General features: G+C 48.2%; 1 protein-coding gene across 3 annotated transcripts in view; it reads left to right on the top strand.

The window, feature by feature from the left end:
• Positions 1-14,389, top strand: part of PITX1 (paired like homeodomain 1) — a 43,841-nt gene that overhangs the window by 17,535 nt on the left and 11,917 nt on the right. For 2 of the 3 annotated variants that reach the window (XM_082211702.1, XM_082211701.1), the window contains one exon: positions 9,919-10,068. In XM_082211702.1, coding sequence (XP_082067828.1) covers positions 9,919-10,068 — 150 coding nt within the window. Of the gene's footprint in view, positions 1-9,350; positions 10,069-14,389 lie in introns of those variants that run through there. The other variant, XM_082211700.1, reaches the window with a different exon arrangement.

Here is a 14,389-nt window from a genome sequence, read left to right as displayed (position 1 = left end):
TGAGCTGTTGCATCTTTGGCACAGGAGGTCGTGGTTTCAAAGAATTCTCTCTTAGCTTCCGAAAGTTCCTCTTTGCTGGCTGCTTTGGCTACTGACTAGGCCCTATTAAATAAAGGAGTCCACTCGGTCCCTGTAACTACTGTTTGTAATGCTTAATACAGGGACTGGCGATTCTGATTTTAATTGTATTTTATTTTCTCTCTGACACAGGCTGTTGTATTTAAAAATGTTGTGACCTGCCCTGAGGTTCCCATGTGACAAGGGACGGCATATCAATCCTATTAACAGATATGGTAAAAAGAAGTGACCTTAGGCAGACAAAAGTTCTGATTCCATGAGACTGACAGCCTTTCAGTAAGCCACCCAGAGTGGCTGGGGAAACCCAGGAAGATGGGCGGGGTATAAATAATAAAATGATGATGGTGAAATAATTGTAGGAAGCTTACAGGAAGGGGAAGGGATGGAGCTCAGCAGCAGAGCAGGTGCTTTGCATGCAGAACTTCAGTCCCCAGCATCTCCAGGTATGGCTGAGAAAAGAATCCCATCTGAAACCCTGGAGAGCACCTCCAGTCAGCATAGACAGTGCTAAGCTAGATGGACCAATGGACTGACTTGATGAAAGGCGACTTCCTATGTTCCTAGGAAGACTTGCCTCTTCCACTGTTTATTTATTTCATTATTTATTCATTGCATTTATATTCCACCTTTCCTCTAAAGAGCTCAATGTGGTGTATGTTGGAGCCTCCTCCTCATTTAATCCCCACAACAACCTTGCGAGGTACAGTACAGGAACTGGCCCAAGGTCAACCGGTGAGCTTCGTGGCCAAGTGGGGATTTGAACCCCAGAGTCTGGCACTCTAACCACTGCACTATGCTGCTGCACATGTTGTGGCATGTTGTAATTTCAAAGTCCTCAGTTCTTTCCTGTGAAGATTTAAAATGCCCTAGAGATTTACATTTTTCTCTATGTTATCTTGATTCTGTTATCTCTCTGTGCTAGGAAATCTATTCCACTGGCATGGCTCCCCACCCCATAGCTGAAGTTGTCTTTCATTGAGTCCTTGGGAGTGTGGAACCTGGTGCCCTCCCAAAGTTGTTGGACTGCAACTTCTATCATATTTAACCATTGGTCATGCTGGCTGGGGCTTATGGGAACTGGAGACCAACATCCAGAGGGCCACTGGTTCTCCACGTCTTACCTGCTCTGTCCCCTAACAGATCCACATGGCTTCAAAAACAGTATGCCACAGACTTGTTTCATCCAGATACAGTGGTACCTCGGGTTACAGACGCTTCAGATTACAGACTCCGCTAACCCAGAAATAGTACCTCGGGTTAAGAACTTTGCTTCAGGATGAGAACAGAAATCATGCAGTGGCGGCAGCAGGAGGTCAAGAACAGTTTCAGGTTAAGAACGGACCTCCGGAACAAATTAAGTATGTAACCAGAGGTACCACTGTACTTGGGCTGGAAATGCTGGCAACTAAACCTAGGAATATGTGCTCTACCACTGACCCCTCCACAGTGCCTATATTAGGATCTCCTAACCCTAAAAGGTCACAAACTTTCAAATTCAACAGAACTCTTTGTAAGGCTGTATGTCAAGCAAAAAAAAAAGGAGGTTGAGGAACATAGCATGGTTAGAGAGCCCCAAGTTGTGTGTTTAAAACACAAATTATGAACTGGGCCTTTTGCAAAATACCCTGCAACTTGTTTTCTCTTTTCCTCTTTTTTTGCTTAACTTCCAGCCCAAATAAGAGTTATACTGAACTCAAAATCTTTCTCATTGCTTTCTGGTGACATGGTTGAAAGGTAACATAGGAATCACAGTTACTTTTTGCAAAAGTTGCAAAAAGAGAGAGAGATAAAGCTTCCATGTCCTTTGCACCTGCCCAAATGCCATCCTCTGTGACTGTCACAGGCCCTGTCTCCCTTTGCCACAGCAGCTTCCCATACCATGCTTTCTAACACAGACTGCAGCCTCCCTCCCTCCCAGTCCACTCAGCTGATCACTGAAGAAGAGATAAGGGCAATTCAGTCCCTTTGTGTTAACTTTCAGTGAAACAATGCAGAGGGCGTTCCTCAAGAAAATAAACTTCGAAGTCTCAGGTTGCTTTCCCTGGAGCATTTTCGGTGAAGTCTGTCGATGTTGATTTTGCAGCAGATGAGTTGTGACCCTCTGATTTCGATTGGAGACTTGTCATTTCCCCACCACAACATGCCATTTTTCTAAAAAAGAAAAAAGGGGGGGAGAGTGATTGATTCAATCAATCATATTTCTACCAGCAAGTAAATTAAGAGAAAACATGGATTTTAACTGATTGATGCATTGTGCAGTGATAAACACAGATACTGGAAAATTATCCCCTTAGATTTCAGGCAAATGCTCTTTACAATTTGATTGCCAATACCAGGGGACAGACTGTGGCTGAGGCGTCAAGAATCTGCCTTGCAGGCAAGTGGTCCCAGCTTCAGTCCCTGGCATCTCCAGGTACGACAGAGAAAAGAGGCAGCATAGTGTAGTGGTTGGAGTGCTGGACTAGGACCTGGGAGACCAGGGTTCAAATCCCCGCTCAGCCATGAAGCTTGCTGGGTGACCTTGGGCCAGTCACTCGCTTTCAGCCTAACCTACCTCACAGGGTCGTTGTGGGGACAAAATGGGGAGAAGTATGTGACTTGGGTGGTGCTGTGGGTTAAACCACAGAGCCTAGGACTTTCCGATCAGAAGATTGGTGGTTTGAATCCCCACGATGGGGTGAGCTCCTGTTGTTCGGTCCCTGCTCCTGCCAACTTAGCAGGTCGAAAGCACGGCAAAGTGCAAGTAGATAAATAGGTACCACTCTGGTGGGAAGGTAAACAATGTTTCCGTGCGCTGCTCTGGTTCGCCAGAAGTGGCTTAGTCATGCTGGCCACATGACCCGGAAGCTGTAGGCCAGCTCCCTCAGCCAATAAAGCGAGATGAGCGCTGCAACCCCAGAGTCGGTCACGACTGGACCTAATGGTCAGGGGTCCCTTTACCTTTACCTTTATGTATGCCATATTGAGTTCCTTGGAGGAAAGGCGGGATATTAAAGAAGTAAGTAAAACTCCCACCTGAAACCAAATGTAGAGCCTGAAATCCAGGAGAGCTGCAGCCGTCCAGTGCAGGCAATACTGATTTAGGCAGACCAGTGGTGTGACCGCAGCTCCCTGTGTTTCTGTAACTTCCGTCTCCCTGCTGGTCCAACCAGCTCATGGGTGGTTGTCTCAATGGCACTTTGCCAGATCAGAAAGCGAAGGGATCCACATCCTTTGGAACCAAGCAGTGCCTCGATCATCCCTTTGTAAAACTAATATAAAATTTAAATTAAAAGGGGAATAAATGAGGGCTGGGGAGATTAGAACGTATTGTTCTTTTTTTATGCTGGGTTTCATTTCCGAAACGAAATGAGCCTGCCTTGGAGGTTACATCCGTTGACCTTTAACTTGTCAACGGATGCGAATCCAAAAACGCACCGAACGTGGTTAGGGACCTCGTTGTGGCTTCACACAGGAGACAAGACAGCGCGCTAATTATGACACAGGATTGTGTGCCGAATTCAATGCATGCCCTCAAAGAAACGAGTTCGTTTTCCAGGTGCGACAGCACTCTTGGTCTGTTAGCTGCTGCCGATTGATAAGCCTCATATGGGAGAAACCCAGCTGTGTTTTCTATTAGCTTCCGACGTGAATCGGGAGAGGAAGCAGGTTTCGAGCCCTAGTTTGTTTGGGGAAATCGATGTTCTTGATTTAGGGCGCATCCTTTCTGAGGAAAATTGGATTTCGTGAAAGAAAGGGCAGGTTGCATTTGTGTAGCCCAAATCTCCAGGTTTGGTTTCACACCTTTCTCGCCGATGCGTTGCTGCTGGAGGGGCGATAAGAGCGGATTAACTCAAGGAGACGAAATTGCCGTGGACTTTGGGAGTTTCGGTTAAGCAAACTGACTTCTGGAGCGCTTGTCTTTTATTTTCTTTTGGAAAACTCCACTCCCAATCCACACACACACACCCCACAAAACAAACTGGGCTCCTTGTGTCTGAAATCAGCACAGGCAAATATTTTGTCTCTTTAAAACACAGTCCAGAGGTCGTAGTTTTGGGACTGGACCCCGGGGGGAGGAAGAGACGCAGATAATAAAAGAATAAATACCCCAGTGGGGTGTTTCTGAGAGCTCCATCCCAGAGCTCCCTGGCGCTTTGTCAACAGAAACCGTCATAACGATGGCAGAGAATGCGGGTCACTGGCGGTGCATTTGTTTAACAGATCACCCGCACCATTGCACCACTTAGGGAAGGGCCGCGGCAGAGCATCTGCTTCGCATTGCAACAGGTCCCGGGTTCAATCCCAGGTGGGGCTGGAAATGTCCTGTTCCTGAAACCCTCGAGATGCTGCTAGACTCATGGTCTGACTCAGTAAACGGCAGCATCCTATGTTCATGAAAAATAGTTTCCAAGCAGAGCCATGGGGGAGCTCAAATTTTGAGCTCCTTCACAGCCCATGATGCATCTGGAGTTGAACTGCTGGGTCCTGTTGGCCTCAGGAACGGATGTCAGGTTCTTACAGCATGGTGCTGATAACGCCAAGGTTGCGAGTTCGATCCCCATATGGGACAGCTGCATATTCCTGCCTTGCAGGGGGTTGGACTAGATGATCCTCAGGGTTCCTTCCAACTCTACAATTCTAGGATTCTATGGATTATTTATCCCCACCCGCTACTTCAGCTTGGTGGATCCGGCTTGCCAGCAGCCTCTGGTGACACAACCCCCGGGCAAGTCTCTGCTTGACACTCGAACCGCCTTTGGCACCTGATTCCGGAGTGATCCTGGTGTAGGCCACAGTTTGTTCTGAGGGATTTGTAGAGCGCAGGAGTTTCCCTGGGCGATCGACGCAATGTTGTCCCGGCCACCCTGGAAGTTTTTTGCCCCTGTGATTTGAAGCGCCTTTCTAAACTGTGGGTTTAGGATCCGAGCCTAAAGCAGCTGAAAAACGCAGGGATGTTGGATTAAGGCTGGAATCCTAGGCGCACTTACTTACAAGTAGCTTCTAAGGAAACCGGCGCTTTCAGAGCAAGTGGGTGGGTCGGTGGTTTCAAGAGAAGTGAGAGTGAAACGCTGAAGGGCCATTTTAACCGGGGAGTGGTTCGGCGGCCCTGAGTCAGCGTTAGAGCTGTGTGCTCTGGGGTTGTCTGGGAAAAGTCTGTTCAAAACAGTTCTCCAGTCTTCCTTTCGCACATTAGTTGGGGAGGGTGCGATTAAAGAAGAAGAGAGTCCAGTACAGGAATTCCCTTTTTGGAAAACTCCCTCCAGTGACATTTCCCCCGGAATATGGAGCATGAAGGTTAACCACAGATTTCTTCTTCTCTCTGAAAGTATTTTGGGCCGAATCGAACCTGTTTTGAACCTGGGAGGCGGGAAACGAAGACACCCTTTAGCTCAAGGGGGAAGGGAACCCGGGAACCTTCGGGTATTGTTGAACTATAGTTCCCAACAACCCTAGCCGGCGTGACAATGGCATGGGGTGATGGGGGCTGTTGCCACTCCTGCTTTAGATAGTTGTCCATGATTCTATGTAACCCACACAGCCCTTAAAAACACACACATACACACAGAGAGGTTTGTCTCTGATTTCAGTCTGTTGGGGAGACCATCCTTTCAGCATAGGCACTCGGCTTAGACCAGGGATGAAGGGAACCTGTGACCCTTCAGATGTTGCCAAACTCAGCATCCCAGGCAGCCAATGGTCAGGCATGATGGGAATTGCAAGTCAAGCAGCATCTGGAGGACCACAGTTTCATCAGCCCTGCCAAGCAAGAAGATCTTGCAAGGAGTGGCCTTCTCGACCCAAACCACCTCTATTTGGAACAAGGCCTCCTGATTGCTTTCAAGTAGAATAGTTTCCAAGGAATTGTGCTTAGGCTTGCAAATGGTAAAGTTGGCATCACTGAAGCACTCCCGGTGTTCCTTTTTCCGGGGTTACAGGAGGGATTTGAGATGCTCCACAATGGGGGCGGGGAGGAGGCTTCCTTAAACAGGACACAGGGAAAGGTCCAGCTTCTGAGCTGATCTCTTTGCGACGCGATTTCTTTCTTCAACATCCACACTCGGCATTCCTATCCAAAATAAATGCATATTCTGTCCGCAACAGACAAGTTGTAAAGAAGAAGAATGCTCAATAACATTATAGCCTGCATTTATTGTTTAGCGTGGGCGAAAGACAAGACAGAGTGATAGGGGATTGGGGGGAAATTCTGATCCTGAGCACTCTCCAGTGTCTACACGCGGAATCTATCCCCAGGCCCACATGCCTCAATCCCAGGTTTGTGCAAGAGCCCTTCCTAGGTGAAGGTGGAATTTAATATGTACCAACACTAAGAGTTATATACAATGGTACCTCGGGTTACAGACGCTTCAGGTTACAGACTCCGCTAACCCAGAAATAGTACCTCGGGTTAAGAACTTTGCTTCAGGATGAGAACAAAAATCGTGCAGCAGCGGCGTAGCGGCAGCATTAGGCCCCATTAGCTAAAGTGGTGCTTCAGGTTAAGAATAGTTTAGGTTAAGAACGGACCTCCGGAACGAATTAAGTTCTTAACCCGAGGTACCACTGTATATAGCCAACTAAAGGGCTTATAAATGTAAGGTAGATTCTATGAGAATTATCGACTGGTTTAGTGCTATCCGCTGATACCTTTAGTAATGGTGCATGTGCGAATGATATTATACCTAGGTAGACATCAAACCACAACCGATCTACCGAGCCGGCCAACTGGAGAGACACATTTCAACATTGGTTGCCGGAGGATCTGAAAGTGGCGTTGTCTCTTTTTTAGTATTGAGTGGGAGAAGGGAGAGCCAGGCTTTATATTCTGCCCTTGAGCCCAGTTTGGAGAAGAGATTTCAAGGAGTAGGAATAGGAAGAGCCTCTCCCCCATTTGAAATATTCGGCGGGCTTGCAGTCGGATTCAGAAGTTGGCCTCTCGGGCTGAGATGTGTGTGTGAATTCAGGGTGGTCGACAGATCTGTAAACAACTCATTAGGGAGTCACCAAAATGTATGCGCGCGCGCGCACGTGGCAGCTACGACCTTCCCATCATCATCCAACCTGCCCCAAAAGTGGCACTGGGCTGCAAAATGGGGCGAGATTAGGAGGCCAGTTTTAAGACAACCGAGAGGCGGGTTTTAAACCACAGGAGCAAAAAGGATTAATTTCCAAACTGTAATCCACAACCAGTTTCCCAAGTAGTCCTCCCGAAGTTGCATGGAATGAGAGCCTCGCACGTTGCGGCAATCCCTAATGGGCCTCCCGGTCGACTTGTAGAACGAGAATTTCAGTTCACGTGAGCTACAATCCAAATGCCACGGGAAGGTCGGGAGACATTCCCACGGAATGCAAAGGCTGCATCCTCAAGCGGTACTGTTTTCGCCTCGCGAGGGAAAACTCCCCAAAGGCTCTACTTTTTAAAGAGATCAAAGAGTCTCAGAAATGAGTCCATCGCTCAGTTCAGCAACACTGGGGGCACCGCAACTTACCCAGGCAGGTGGTGGTAGGATCCCGCCAGAAAAGCCTCTCTTTTAAACCAAATAAATCCACTTCCCGCATTAAGGAAATCTCCGGCTGGCCTTCAAGGATAACAATTGGGCAATGCGGGCTGGGGGAGCTGGGGGCATGGAGTCTTACACCTTCAGCCCAAAGGCTCCAAAAATGGCCAGGGGGAAAAGGCGTTGCCTTTCTTGCCCTATGAAAACAAATTATTTCCCGACTCCGCTCCCCGGTCGCCAGTTTACAGGCAGCTAGGCAAGTTCTTTCACAGATATATTTAAGGATAATATGTAACAAACTTTCCTATGTTCAACCTTTCCACGCCATCATTACAGTGGTACCTCGGGTTACACACGCTTCAGGTTACAGACTCCGCTAACCCAGAAACAGTACCTCGGGTTAAGAACTTTGCTTCAGGGTGAGAGCAGAAATCGTGCAGCGGCAACGCGATGGCAGCGGGAGACCCCATTAGCTAAAGTGGTGCTTCATGTTAAGAACAGTTTCAGGTTAAGAACGGACCTCCGGAACGAATTAAGTACGTAACCAGAGGTACCACTGTATAGCAGTCCCAGAGAGAGTGTTTGGCTGGGGTGCTTTATCCTGCAAAATGGGTGGGGGTCCTAATGAATACTTTAATTTGCTTTTTCTTTAAAATCTGTTGAGTATCACTGTACTTGGATTTTTAGATGGGGATTTATATCCAGGGGTGAAATATGTTCTCTGTCGCTCTTAAATTTATGGATGGGCGCGGACGGAGGGACCTCCGAACCCCTAGAAGAAGTTAGAACATCGCGCCACCACCCTATCCGAAACCAGAGCAACTCGGCTGAATTCGTTCTCGTGCTCCCCTCCCCCTTTGACCTTACACGAGTCCTAAGCAATAGCACGCCCGTTTTGCACAACGCGATTTAATCCGAAAGAACTACACACCCCCGGCTGGTTTTTGCGGCTTATGTCCTGTGCCTAAAAGTCGTTTAGGCTTGAGCAATCCTATCGGCACAGAAAGTTCTATTGGGAAGGTCAGACATGATAATCCCGAGCAAATCCACACGTGAGCATCGCAATGGTGTTGGGAGCTCATCCCATGCCCCCACTTTTTTTATCAGCAATCCTGTGCCGGTTTGCTCAGCAGTAAACCCTTTTGTCTTCAGTGGGGCTCACTCCCAAGTTTGGGGAAGGAAACCTTAAGGATCAATTTGGACTATCCCATCCCCGCCGCCGCCCCCCCCCAAAAAAAGCCGCACAAGCCGATCCTATGGCCGGTTTACTGGCGGCTCAGCCTCTCGGTCTCCAACCAGCCTCGTTTACAGGTAAATTGGGACAGGAGTTCTTAGGAAGGAACTAATCCCCTTTGAAGTGGAGCATGCGCACTGGCAACCAAAGAGTGGGCGCCGTATGATGCCACTGAAGTGGCGTGGGAGGCTTCGTGGATTCCAATAGGATGTGGTTAAAAGCTATGGCCGTTCCCTAGAGGAAAACCTCCTTGAGACTGGCGGGGGTGGGGTGGGAGCGATCTACCTTTTCCCAGCCCCTCTCCTCCTCCTCCTCCCCCCCTCTCCGGTGATGTCAATGCCAGAAGGTCCCCTTTGGCTGGAATGGGACCTTGGCTTGCGCCATAAATCCTGGCAGGAGGCAGGCGCTGATGGAGAGGCAAGAGGAGCCACCTGATTGGCTCCAGGCTGCTCCGGGGCCTCGGTTCTTTTAAAGCCAAGCGAGGGGAGGCGAGGCAAGAGAGCGAGAGCAGCGCCAAGCCACCCGGGAGAGAGAGAGGCGAGAGCGCTCCTTCCCCGGCGCGGTCTCTTTAAGAAATGCGCTCCGCCGCCAGCCCCCGAGAGCGCTCGCCTGGGCCGCCGGCTCGCAGGCAGCTCCCTTGAGGCCGGCCCAGCGTGGAAGGGAAGGCATCTCAGCGCGAGGAGGGACGGGGAGGTCTCGAACCTCGGCGAGGGAGGAGCTACGAGACAGCTTACAGACCTACGGGCGCGGGCAGCGCACTCGGAGCTCCCTCGCTAGCCAGCGGCCACCTCGCGCCACTGCGCTCTGCTGCTGCTGCTGCTGCTGCGCTCGGCCCCCCTGCTCTCCTTCGAAGGGGCTGGCTGGCGCGGGGGGCTGCTGCCACTGCCCCGCATATGCAGCCAGAGCCCGTCCAGGCTTGGCGCCGCCTGTCCCGCAGCGAGCCAAGCCCAGCCCGAAGCCGAGTGGATTTAACCCGTCAAAATCAGAGCAAAACCCCAAAGCAGACTTCTCCTTTTGCAACCGCTGTGGAATAACTCTCGCCCTGTCTTGGGAAAGCAGCGCGCGCGCCTCCCCGAAGGCACAGGCGGGCACAACTGAGTCTTCTTCTTGCTATGGATTCCTTTAAAGGTGGGATGAATTTGGAAAGGGTTCCCGACGGCTTGAGAGCTCCCCAGGCGCCCCACGACATGGCTTCCAGCTTCCATTTGCAGAGATCGTCCGAGGCCAGGGAAGCGATCGAGAATTCCGCCAGCGAATCGTCCGACACCGAAGTCCCAGGTAAGGGCTGACGTCCTGCGAGTGGCGTCCTTCTTGGGGTTGTTTGCGTCACGTAAGAAAAGAAGGCAAATGCCTGCTTTCCTTACCAAGGGAAGTTACACCGGAGGACTTTTGTGTTTTAACCAAATAGGTGAATGCAGAATGCAGAAAGGGAAAGAGGCGCGGAGGGATTAAAACTTTCTAACATATAGTCGTATATTGCTCTCCACATTCCACATCCAAGCGAAATATTGGCGTTGCACATGCACATAAATTTATGTGCTATAAATTTATTTGAGAGCTGCCATTCCGATTGCCGTTTTTGTAGAATGTTTCTGAAAGCATGTCAGCTCTGATGGGTTTCTTTTCCATCCTGGAAACCGTACAACATGTAAAAATATCTCTCTCTGTCAAAATGGGGGAGCACCCATCAAAAATCAGGAGGGGGTGAAGGGTGGGAGTACACGAGAGAAAGACTGAGAAATCCAGACATTCATAATCTATATTGTTCCATAGGCTGCCCATCACGTAAAACTTGGATTATGTTACAATATATCTTCGTAAAGGGAAAAATCATTTTTAGAAGATGCCAAAATAAGGGGACGGGTGTGTGGTTCTCTCTCTCTCTCTCTCTCTCTCTCTCTCTCTGTGTGTGTGTGTGTGTGTGTGTGTGTGTGTGTGTGTAGATGCTTATACTGAAACTTACTCGCAGGTAAACGTGCGTAGTATAATCGCAGCCTTAAAGTTAATGCTTAAAGTTATTTTAAGGAGGCTTTCGGGTTTCTTTTTCTTCCCCCTCCAAACTGTCTGCCTGTTTCAATTTTGGCGGATGTCCCGCATATAATAAGGCCCCTCCGCTGAAAAGGTTATCTTTTATTTCAACACAAAACAGAGTCACAGACACCCAGGCCGTGGCCCTCAAGTCGGTACATACGGCCCTATTCCTTGCCTTGCCATTTAATTTCCAGAGCTCTGTGGTTAAGATCCCGTGAAACCCAAACCACGATTAGAGGCCTCGATGACAGATTGTAACCTGGAAGTGAATGGGAAGGGTTGGAAGCTTAAAAGAGCACAGGAAGAGGTTATGGCCGGGATACTGCCTGCACCCTTGGAAGGGAGATCTACGGAAACCTTTGGGACTTGCAGCCCAATTTCATACATATCTACTTGCGATCAAGTCTCATTGTGCCACACTTCTTTCTGCGTAAGTGTGCACAGGATCGCAGCCTCGTTTTCCAGGGCAAAACATATATTGGCTTCATTTAAATTTAAGTATCTTTTTATAACTCTCGAACAACCTCCCCCCCCCGTGCGTTTTCCTTTGCATAGACAGTTGTAACTTTCGACATACGGATCTGTAAGACACACGCGCAGCCATCTACACAATATAGATGTACCGAGAACGCATATACACTGCATAAGCTCCGTAGACAAAGGAAAATGGATCAAGAGTAGCAGGAAAACTTAAAACAAACCTAATTTGTGTAACAAAAGCAGTAAAAAAAAACAGGGCTGGGAATGGTCATTATTGCCTCTAGATTTCCCCACGGAAATCGATGATTCTGGGCGCTCTGACGAGGTCTTGAAATCATAAGGAGCTTCGGTTTTAGCAGCTCCAGCGCAAAGGAGGCGCCTTAAATCAAATAAAGAAAGAAACCTCCTTTCCCCTTTTTCTTTTCCAAAGGCAGTTTGAAAGCGGCCGGGCCTAGGCTGAAAGGCCGATGTGTCTTGATGCGGGGAGAGGGAGCTGTGGGAAAGAGGAGGGGGGGACCTTTCCCAGTGGTCGTTGTCCCCCTAAACTGTGGCTCATAAATCCCAAAGCGGTTCAGCGAGCAGGGCCCGCGCTAGTCCACGCCAAGACACAAAGTACCTCTCACTTCTTCTAAGTGGAAAAATGTGCTAAGACCAATTAAGCCTAATGTGTGTTATGATTTGAAACTGTATCAGAGGCCCGTTGGAGAAGGCAGACACCCCCCTTTTTCCCCTGTAATGAAACGGGCAAGACGGATAAATCAAAGGCCAAGATCTCAATCGCCTTGATGGATGGCGTTTCCAAAGATTTATATGTATATAGTGTGTGTGTGTGTGTGTGTGTGTGTGTGTGTGTGTGTGTGTGTGTGTGTGTGTGTATTGTGTGTGTGTGTGTGTGTGTGTATATATTGTGTGTGTGTGTGTGTGTGTGTCAGAGCTCTCCTTCCCTCTACCAAGTCGAGGAGGCGCCCCAAAGTGAAATCTTCTCCCTGTGCTGCTAGCCAGCCGGACCCTCTTTCCAGGGATGGCGAGGTGGAGGAGCCCAGCCGGGGCTGGAGTGGGTGGGATCTGGGTAGCGATGGGTTTCTGGCTTGGACACCACCAAGGAAACTTTTAACGAGGCGAGCGCGTTCCAGGCCTTGTTTGCTTTGCAAACCGCTTACTGGAAAGAGGGCTATCACAGGCTGCAATAAGGTCATTTACCACTTTGGGGTTTGAACCGTGTAACCGTTTGAACTCGCCTCTTTGCTTTCAGAGCTCCCAGATGGACGCAGGAGTCAGTTTAAGCACAGCCAGAGCGGGGGATAGGCATTAGTCGGTGACTTGAAGGTGATTGAGGGTTTTTTTGCAGGAGTAGAGAGCTCGTTTATTTAGGATTTTCAGATCCTCACTGCCCGATACATAAAACGACGTTTCAAGGAAATACATTTCAAGGAAATTAATTCAGTACTAAGCCTTGGATTTAGGATAAACATTCCAGATGCGAATTAAAGCGCATTCACTCTTGTTCGCGTGAGTCCTTGAGGGGTATGCGTGCGCGTGTTTGTATGTGTGCAGTGCGTGCCTTACACACACTGATAGGAGCACACGGAATTCTTCTCGCTCTATAGAATGGCACATAGTTCCCGATCCAAACAAAGTGTGTATGGGGGGAGATTCTGATGCCCCCCACATCCCACTGATTAAAGCGTATGCTTTAATCTCACCTTTGAAATCAATGGGAGGAAAGAGGTTGCTGTTTCATGGATCCTGTGCTATGGTTTGGTTTGGTTTGTTAATTACATAAACACTGATGTGTTGTACATATATTTACGCACGGATTCAATTACAATTTGTGCGTTTCAATACATAGAGAAATTAGAAGGTGACGATCCTAAGTCAATGCCACAGCACTGGGACTTCAAATAATGTTGTTATACATCAGCCTGTTAAAAAAAAAGCAAAGTTTTATGTACGTGAGAACAAAATCGCTCTCATTCTGCACACACACACAACAGCCTATGGCTGAGATCCATAGTCCCTTTGTTTTAAAACTTACTGCAATTATTTTGAGGATGTTACTTTTTTTTTAAAGCGTTGTCGAGTAAAATGGGTGGTTTTCATAATATTTGCTTCGTTTGCATAGTCGATTATGTGTGGAGTACACATAATCCCACCTGAAAAGATTTGCATATGGACTCCTGTTTGCATACTACGATTGACACGCGCAACGCATCATCATCGGTTAACACACGTGTCTATTGCTATTGATAAAATACTTCGTAAAATATGAGTTTAAAAACCGGTTTGCAAGCCCGTAAAATTGGAGTGGCTCTGCAATAATGAACGAATATATCGATGCAGAAAAACAGACCACTGGTAACCCAACTCTAAACGTTTCTACTCGGAAGAAAGTGCCGCTGGGTTCAGTGGTTAATATTTGTTGCCAGGGGTTGCAAGCTGAATAGCTTCAGTTAAGACGAAATGATTAGTGCTCTCAAAGCATCACCTTAGGAGGCAACCCCTTGGGAGCAAGTCCCAATTGGACTCTGGGATTTTCTCTTGAGTAAACAAGTAGAGGATCGTGCTGCATGATAGAAAAAGGTTGCCGGTCTGAAATATGTTTCTTCTACATTAATATGTTAGCACCGTAGTTCCGGTGAACCACGAAATTCACTGAAATCAAACTGACCTCTCTAGGTATTTCCTCTTATATTGCTTTTAAAGAAGTAAGAAGCCATAGATTTCCCCGCCGCCGCCGCCCCTCGCCCCATTGTACAATGCATTGCTATAAAATGAACGTTGTATAATTTAAGTAGATATACTAATATTATTAAGCAGGAATAAAAATATGGAGACATCGAACCAGCAAAAGGCAATATATTTAACCGCTGCCCAGGCAACACGATCCTGTGCGTATTTATTCGGAAGCGAGTCAATTGAAGGCGAGGATACTTGCACTCCAGGGCGCATACCTATGACATCTTGAAAGTCCTATGGATGTCAGGCAGAGTTCAGAATATGATTAAATTTTGCCCGTTGAAGTCAATGGAGCTCTTGCCCTCGAAGTCTTCCTTCATTGACTTCAGAGGGTCGTAGAGTGAAGCCCCGG

This window comes from Podarcis vaucheri (genome assembly GCF_965113315.1).
Source record: "Podarcis vaucheri genome assembly, chromosome: 2".
Lineage (NCBI taxonomy): Eukaryota > Metazoa > Chordata > Lepidosauria > Squamata > Lacertidae > Podarcis > Podarcis vaucheri.
Note: the sequence above shows the minus strand (reverse complement) of the source record. Positions and strands in the feature narration are given on the sequence as shown.